Genomic DNA, 8,569 nt, shown 5'->3' with positions numbered 1-8,569 from the left:
TATAAGTGACTGACTGTGTCTCATTCTCTGACAGAATACGTTGCTGTAGTCAAACGGGAACACTATTAAAATTGATTTGATTTTTGATTCAGTGCCACTTATTTTATTTGTAGTTTAATTTTTGATTTCAAAAGCTTTGAAACCAGAAAACTGAATCAACACCAGGGATGGGTTTCACAAAAAGACCCTAGTGGCTTCTTAAACAGCACACAGTGTTTTTCGACACTGGATGTAACAAGACTGATATTCTCTACCCTACTTTATCGTTATGTGAAATCCCCTTTGTGATTTGATGCAAACTGAAGTATGATGATAGAGAATTTGGAACAAAGACAGGAAAAGTCTGTCTGCATTTCAAGGTCACAATCTTTCTACTGTTTCCTCTGGCCTGCAGTGGCTCAGATTGATTTAAATAGAAATCAACTGGACATGCAACAAAGTAGACAAAATAGGGGGTTTTGGCTGCTCGAGTACTGCTTAATGCAGGTTTTAAAATTCCTTTTTGTGCTATTTATCTAAGTGGGGCTAGGCTAAATAACAGAGCAGGTTCTCTGTAATTTCATTTAAGGGCTGTGTAGATCAGTAACATTTGTACTCTCAGAAGTAAAATGGTCCAGTAGTTTTAGTTCTGATCATATGAGAAAGGCCCAATGCCAATTTTCCATCCAAGTCAAACAGTTCACAGTTTCTTCCCAAGTGTATAAAATGAATTACATGTCAGTTTTGCCACTCACTTACAGAAGCTGAGGTATAGTAAAAGACTTACCCCCCCTGCATCAGTACTTTAAATAATTAACACAGAAGAGTGAAAACAAATGGCTCATTCTGGTCAATCATGCTATTAACAGAGAAAATGATCTGTATCCATATCATGATCCTAGCCTGGTATTATTTGGTACTGAACTGAAACAGTATTTTGTGTCATTGCCTACTTGTGAAAGCCAAAGTGAACACGGTCAGATGTGTCCTGCAGTGGGAGATAATAAGATACGTGTTCAACTACATGATCATGGTTTTATGTTGGACAAATTATGAGTGTGAATTCTATGCATTTTATTATAGATAAAACTGAATCATCTAATAAATATGTTGAGCAAAGTAATGGTTTTTATACTGCTTTAATGTTTTTCCATGTAGGCCTATATAAGTGTGCAGAAGTTCTATAAATGTATTTTGCATGCTTGCATAGACTTATAATGCTAGAGTATAGAAACATAAATCAGGCCCACCACAAAAAAGAATCTTAGTTTTATTTTTGCAACATATCAAGTTCTGTATTTATTCTGCCCACTTTTTAAACACAAAGATGATCCTAGGAGAAAATAAACATGCTAAACAGGCTTTACATTTTGCTGATAAGGCTTCAACTGGAGGTTGCAGGCTGCAGTAAATGAAAGGAAATACTTTTCATGTTTTCATTCCTGGAGAGAGAGCAGATGAGGTGGTGCTGCCCTCTTCTGTACACTCACAGAGTTTGCCTGGACTCATGATGTCCATCAAACCCTGAATAAGTATGAATAAGCTCTTAGAGACAGCTTGCTTTGTCAGCCTACAGAGTCCTGATCCACACATCACAGCCTGCATTCTTCTCTCTCTGGTCCCCTGCTGGGAAAAACTACGTGTGACTTGCAACAGGCGGAGCTTAAACTTTAGGGACCTTGTTCTAAAACTCGCAGCTTTTTTTTTCTCACTGTGGAGACAGGAGCTACCGGTTGTCTAGGACCACTACTTTCAAGATTAACGGAAAGTAGCCAACAAGATGGTCTTTGTCAAGTTTACATGCGCAATCATTACTAGAGCGTTGTTTATCCTGGTCTCCCTGGCCGGGGTGTGGAGGGTGACATGGGTGAAGAAGCAAGATTATAGGTACTGGCTCCTGACTTTCCTCTTTCTACCGCTTGTCGTTGAAATGATAATTACACTGAAGAGGCGACAGGGAAAAGACTACAAATGGTAAGATGACATGCAAGCTTAGTGTAAGTGCTGCAATATATTATTAATAACACAATGGAGAATGCATTGGGATACTAATGCCTTGAATGCAGGCGGTTTATTTTTTGTGCAAAACTAATCACAGCTGTGTGGTTTGCACATATTTTCTTTGACAGTTACTGATAAATACTGCATCTGAAGTTTTTGCCATGACTCCCCTGCCTGTGGCCCTCCCCCCACCTCCCTAGATACCGCTCACATCCTGCTTGTCCCTCGGCTGCTATTGTACAGTGAGGATGGCATGGGACCCCCTTAACTATTATTCCAGGAACTCAACAATAATATATTATATGGTTTTCCTGGCAGCCTATACATAGTTATTTTTGGAACCTTTAAAAGCAGCCATTTTACCATAGCATATAATAAAACACAATGTGCAATACAGAAGGTTATATTGTACATTAGTTATGAAGAAAAGTGTCCGCCCGTTCATTTTCTGAGAATTGGTGACGTGAAAAAACATGTGTTTTGTTATTCATTATTACACCTAACAAGAAGCAGATGTTTATGTGGGAGGCTCTTAGGGTGGTAAACTGAAAGCAACATGATACTAAAATATTGAGTTGTGTGGCTGCAAATAATAATCTTTTTGATTATTGATTGATCTGCTAATTATTGTCTCATTAATCATTTTTAACATTTCTATATAAGAGGTGAAAATAGTGAAAAAAGTCATCATGATTTCCCAGAGTCCAAGATGACAAATGCCTTGTTTTGTTTTGAGCTTTGGAGCCCAAGATATTAATTTTACCATTTACAAAAGACAAAGAAAAACATGAAATCTTCACATTTGAGAAGCTCAAATCTGCAAATTCTTGCTTTAACAGTGACTCAATAATTATGCAACTATCAAAACTTGTAATAATCACTTACCAATATTAAATTGAGAAATAGTTTCAGGTGTCTTTATGAATTTGTGTTGCTTGTTGTCTTGCAGGTTTTCTCCTCCTATCTTTCTGTTTCTCATCAGTATCATTCCCTCCATCTGGCTCCTGGAGCTTCATCACCAGCAGGATCAAGTCAACGAGGCTCATGTACTGCACACCAGAAATAAAGATACAGTGTCAGCGTGTAATTGCTTAAAAATGCAGTTATACACATGTAATCTAATGGCACATAAAGCTGCAGTTCATAAATCATTAACTTACTGATACCAAATACTACAGCTGCTTTTAAACTCAAAGGTTTTAAGTATTAGTTGCAGTGAAAAGTACAGGTTTGTACTCCCTCAACTCGGCCTCTGTCAACTCTTTTCAGTGCAAAAAGCTCGACTCTTGGGAGAATGTACGTGAAGTGATCACTCTGAACCAGACCATGAGGAACAACACATCATACCAGAACTACCTGAAGGTAAAAATGACGGAATGAAAATTTTATTTAACTTCATTTGCTTCTTTTTCATATTCCTGCAAAGACCAGGCATGAACAGGAGTGAGAAAAATAATTCAGTGCTTTTCTCATGATGTATTCTTTGGAAACACTGTTGTGTAGATTATACAGAATATGAAGGGCAGTGAAACCAGCCAGGATGAAGCAGCATAACAGAATTTCCCAGGGAATTGTATAGAAAATGCTGACTCACTTCTCCTCACGCAAATTTTCAATATTTTTATCCATTTTGTGTCCCCGTCATGTGATTCACAATTAATTCACAGGTGTGATTTGTCGTCAATGTGAGATGGCAGCCAGATTGCAGGAAGTCACTGCACCCAACATACTACATGTACAGTAATACTACATATAGATATTCTCACATATGCAGCACTGAAAATCTGGCATCACAATCTCAATTACAGAAAAATAGAACAAAACAAAGAATAATAATACAGCGAATCAATAACATTAGATATTACACACATTTACTGCACAATTTTCTCTGGCTCCTTGCTAGTCAAGTGTATGGAGATGTGGTTGTGCAATGTGGTTTTCTAAATCTTAAAGCAGATTAGAAGTCAACTTCAGGGTAGTAACTGAGCAGCACAGTTGCAGACAGACTCCCTGATTGTCAGTTTGGAGTGAATGCAGAAGAGAAAACAATGAACATCAGAGAACCGGATACAGCCTAAGAGAGTGAAGGAATTCAGAAAAATCACAAGAGGGAGCATAAAGGACCCTATGACAAATACAAGCCTGGTATCTGTGAAGGGCCGTGCTAATAATGGGACCAGTGAGTGGTCTAAAGAATCTTTATAACAGCCAGCATGGAAATCAAATTAATATAATCACATGTTGGATCAAACACATTCTTCCAGAGCAGACTTCTGAGACGCATTACGTGTCCACTGATTAAATGCTCCTGCACATTTATTTATTTTTTTATTTGTTTATTTTGAGGGTTATGAATAATCTAAATGGCATCAACCAGAAACTTCCAATGACTGGATCCTGGCTCTTCATCAGGTCCTGCTCATCCTCCTCATCTTGGGGAAATGGCTGCTGCCCCTGGGAGGTGGAGTCACCCGTGAAGAGCTCTCCCAGCTTCTCCTAATTTTTGTTGGCACAGCAGCAGACATCCTGGAATTTACTAGTGAGACACTATCAGATGTCAAGTGGGTGGCTCATCATGTTGCTTGCAGGATGTGAATATATTTCATAGTTTTAAGGATCTCACCTACAATGAGACTAACCTTTGCTGTGTTTTCCACGTGTCCAGGGAGAAAAGTCCTCAGCTGGTCTATGTCATCTTAGGTGTATGGACCTGGAGCATGTTGCAGTTCCCCCTGCATGTGGCTGGTCAGTGTGTTTGTGTGTTAAACCAATAACTTTAATGCTTGCTAAGCAGTCACAGCCATTTATTGCTGTAAAATCTAAACAATGTGCTTAGAAATTGGCAAATCTTTAGTAAAGTCAGCAGCATCCAGGCCAGTGATGTAAGTAAACAGTGAAAGTCAGTTTAGCTGAAATCACTTGCTCTTCTATTTATCAGATGTTTCTCAGAAAAGTATTAAACTGAGCTCAGACAAGAATATAGACCCTCCTGCTGATTTTGGACCGAAGGGTTTTGTGAAAGAGTGAACATTGTAATGTCACCACAAACAGCACAACTTTGTTCTGGGAAAACACAACCCCCAATAATAATCTCCATTATTCAGAACTCAATCTTTAATAATTCACATGTGGATGGTGAGATTCTTAATAGTGAAAGTAGCTGTGTGTGGCTTTTCCATCGTAATACATTGAGAGCACTTAGCCCCAGATGCACAGGGCTTCTTTGGGTTTATAAATGAAGCAGTGTTTCCTTCAGTGTGTGTTTATGTTTGTGTCTGCTTATGTGGGTGCGTCTTTTTTTATGTTATGTGAGCGTGCATTCACATCCAGTATGTTTGAATGCTGTGTAAACACAGAAGGTGTTGACATATGGGAGCAACATGTTCACAAATTCAGATCATTAGTAAAAATAGTACCATGTGCAAATATTCAGTTACAAGAAAAAGTCCTGGATTCAACATTTAGTTTAAACAACATTAAAGAACAATTATTAATAAAAATCAAAATAAAATAGTTATGCTGTAAGAATTTGCATCATATTGCATGTAATTGTTCTTGGATTAATAAGGGTTATTAAATGTACTGTAAAACATTGGATCATATTCTCACTGTACATTTTTAAAACCCCTCACTGCCTAAAAGCTGTCAGTCGAGTAAAAATGTTTCTCTCTGAAACATAGTGAAGTAGCATAAAATCAGAGCAGTAATGTGATCTACCTTGTGGTATACTTCTGCAACCACCCCAAAATAATATAAAGAGGGTAAATGGAAATGTGTTTATTTTATTTAATTTATATTTTGCCAGGGAAAAAACACACCGTGGTTCCAATGGTGCCCTAGCCAAGATGGCACCAAAGCATAAAATGCTCAAAGTATATTAAAAAAAAAAATTAAAAAACTTCAGAAATTGCATTTACAAGAAAATGAAACTATTTGCATAATAATAATGTAGTACCTGTATGGTGTATTTTTTCTAATATAGGCAAATTAAACTGGCATAAAAAAAAGCAACTGTGGACATCTTGACATCTTCCTCAATGTTGCTTTTTACTGTCAACCTTGTGTTTTATCTCTCTTTGTTTTTAATAGTGGTGAACTCCAAGCCAGGCAATCAGAGTGAGCAGGGTGTCCAAGAGACGTCCCTCTGGACTAAACACAGCAGAGATGTGTGGAGCATCATGGAGGCCTTGTTCATTCAGGACGGGCCTTTTCTGGTTGTCAGGCTCACCGTCATGACCTACTTTGGCGTCTTCCACCAGATGCTAGGCTTCTTCGCCATTAAGAACTTACTCGTGGTCATACTGAACGTGTACAGGTTGACTGTGATATGCCTGGATTCCAGAAGGTATTCCAGAAGTAGCACCCGCAGGGAAACTGTTGTCCCATGAGCTGGATGAGTGAGCAAAGAGGAAAAATGGGATCTAGGGACAGGGAGAGATGTTACACCCATTGTTTACACATTGTTTTACAGTTTTAGTAGCCTGGTAAAATCTGCAGTAGATGCAGGAAAAGAAGAATGACTAAAGGCTGATTTTAGTTATTGATAAAGTGGCCTTACTGGGCATGATGTGATGTTAAAATAAAAGCTGCCAAAGGACACAAAGGACACAAAGGAAAGAAAGGAAACAGAGCACAACAGGAAAAGGCGTGGGAGTCCAAGAGAAAACTGACCACATGCAAACAGACATTACATCGCTATGCATGTCAGCACAATACCATGTATGACAGTAGTCCTAAAGCACACCTCAGTTTTAATTCTGCCCGGTTCTTTTGTCTGAAGGCCCCAAGAAGTAACACTCAGGAAACAGGAATCAGCTCTAAGTAGATTTATTTTCTTCTGGTTAAATGCAGAGTTATTACAGCGCTGGGCTCTGAGAGATGACAAGTCTCCAAGAGCATCGATAATCACAAATCATTCACATTTATCTTCTCGGGCTGGGACTGCCCTATACATGGGTGGTACATTACACGTCAGTATTCTAGAATGTTCATATAGGCAGTATGTGTGTGTGTATGATGTTATCTTCTATTTTCAGGCGTTTCTTTCCAACTGAAAATGGACATGCAGTTAGCTGTGTCACTTACTTCCCTGATTGTGTTGTAAAAAACCCCTTATTCATGCTTCAGACATGAGTGACCAGTTCAAGCCCGTCAGACTTCACATCTGTAAAACAGCATAAATTAACAGTATCTTATCTATAGTTTTCAAGACACTTATCTATGCAATCTACTCTTGCACAATTATCCAAGAAAATAAGAAACACTACAAGTTGACCTACTGCTGAAAATTATAACTATTATGCATGTATAAGAGCCAGGTTAATAATAAAACATAAACAGTCATACTAAACTTTATCCTTATAAAGCAAAATAATACTAACAGTAAATAAAACAACTGCAACTCCTGAAATCCAATTCTAACATCAGTTCATCAACACGGCTCCTGCAGTTAATGGCAGATACTGTAAGAATTGGACAGACTTTGAACAGTGTGATGCCTGGCATCTTGTTGAGCAGAAGTAAAGGCAGGAAGAGAGGAAGACAGACAGATATAGGAGATGACACAAAGGCTCTAGAGTGCTGACAGATGCTGAGATTGGAGGAGAGTCCCATATGATTGTGACAATAGCTGATATGGTAGGTGGCAGTTTGATAAAACCACAGTATGAGGACTGGATAAAGATTGTGTTTTGGTGAAGGAGACCATGAAGCTTTATTGCTTTAATATTTCAATAGGCAAGAAATCAGCAAACCAAGCACCACATCAATTACTCATTACTTTTTAAGAGGGAATGAGAATCAAGTTTTCACAGGAATTAAAAAAAAAAGTTATTTAAATTATTCAATCCTTACTCTCTAGCCTTCCTTGAATGATGGTTGTAAATTTGCTAAACACTGAATGTGTCAATAATATCCTTAAAAACTGAAGAGAGTGAAGACATACATAGTGCACACTGCACTCAGGTAAAGAGGTAACTTGCTGTGTGTGGTCTGCCTTTGGCTTTGTGCCAAGGACAACCTGTCTTATGTTAAGGAGACACCTCAGCACTAGCTGCACTGTAATTTTTACAGAATGTTTAACTAAAATATATTATTATTTTTTCATGATTTAAAATAGCTTTAGTGTTATTTCTACCATATCATTTAATCATTGTTAAATGTTAATATGGCCGACACAGCCCAAATAAAGCAAGCCATACCACTGTAAATATTATGTTTCTTTTATTATATGCCTATATGGGCATTTATTCTAAAGAGAGCAATGAACAATACTAGGAAGTAGCCTACTCTAATAATGGGAATTATATACATACAGATATATATATATATATACATACATATAGTTTTTCAGTTATATTCCCTTGGAGAGATCTGAGCTGCCACCTTGTGCCAACTTTACGCAGTGCATGATCTCGCTGTCTTTCGTTTTCTCGGCTCTTTTTACCGCTCACACCTCACAGCTACTGTTGTAACCCCCAATTTAAAAATGATCAAGTTTACAATTTAAAAATTGTTTCTCGAGTCAAGCCTCGAGAAAAAACAAGCGGCTCTTTTTGGACCTCTTTTATTTTTTTTTTTTTTTTTTCTG

The 8,569-nt window shown here is 37.9% G+C and overlaps 1 protein-coding gene across 1 annotated transcript; it reads left to right on the top strand.

Annotated features, from left to right (window-relative positions):
• Positions 1–1,619: 1,619 nt before the first annotated feature.
• Positions 1,620–6,804, top strand: LOC109960649 (transmembrane protein 26). Its single transcript, XM_020600903.1, has 7 exons — positions 1,620–1,953; positions 2,930–3,026; positions 3,250–3,342; positions 3,484–3,505; positions 4,358–4,541; positions 4,646–4,725; positions 6,070–6,804. The coding sequence occupies exons 1-7, from the start codon at positions 1,760–1,762 to the stop codon at positions 6,366–6,368; spliced, it is 969 nt and encodes a 322-aa protein (XP_020456559.1). The 5' UTR covers positions 1,620–1,759; the 3' UTR covers positions 6,369–6,804.
• Positions 6,805–8,569: the final 1,765 nt, after the last annotated feature.

The sequence above is a fragment of the Monopterus albus genome, unplaced genomic scaffold, assembly GCF_001952655.1.
Source record: "Monopterus albus unplaced genomic scaffold, M_albus_1.0 scaffold3.1, whole genome shotgun sequence".
Taxonomy (NCBI): domain Eukaryota; kingdom Metazoa; phylum Chordata; class Actinopteri; order Synbranchiformes; family Synbranchidae; genus Monopterus; species Monopterus albus.
This window is presented reverse-complemented; position numbering and strand designations above follow the sequence as displayed.

Bases quoted from the DNA above. Each gene is read 5' to 3' on its own strand.
- LOC109960649 (XM_020600903.1), top strand. From the start codon at position 1,760: ATGGTCTTTGTCAAGTTTACATGCGCAATCATTACTAGAGCGTTGTTT. The intron at 3,027-3,249 runs GTACTGCACACC...AACTCTTTTCAG, and splicing joins ATCAAGTCAACGAGGCTCAT to TGCAAAAAGCTCGACTCTTG. The intron at 3,506-4,357 runs GTGAAACCAGCC...GGCATCAACCAG, and splicing joins TATACAGAATATGAAGGGCA to AAACTTCCAATGACTGGATC.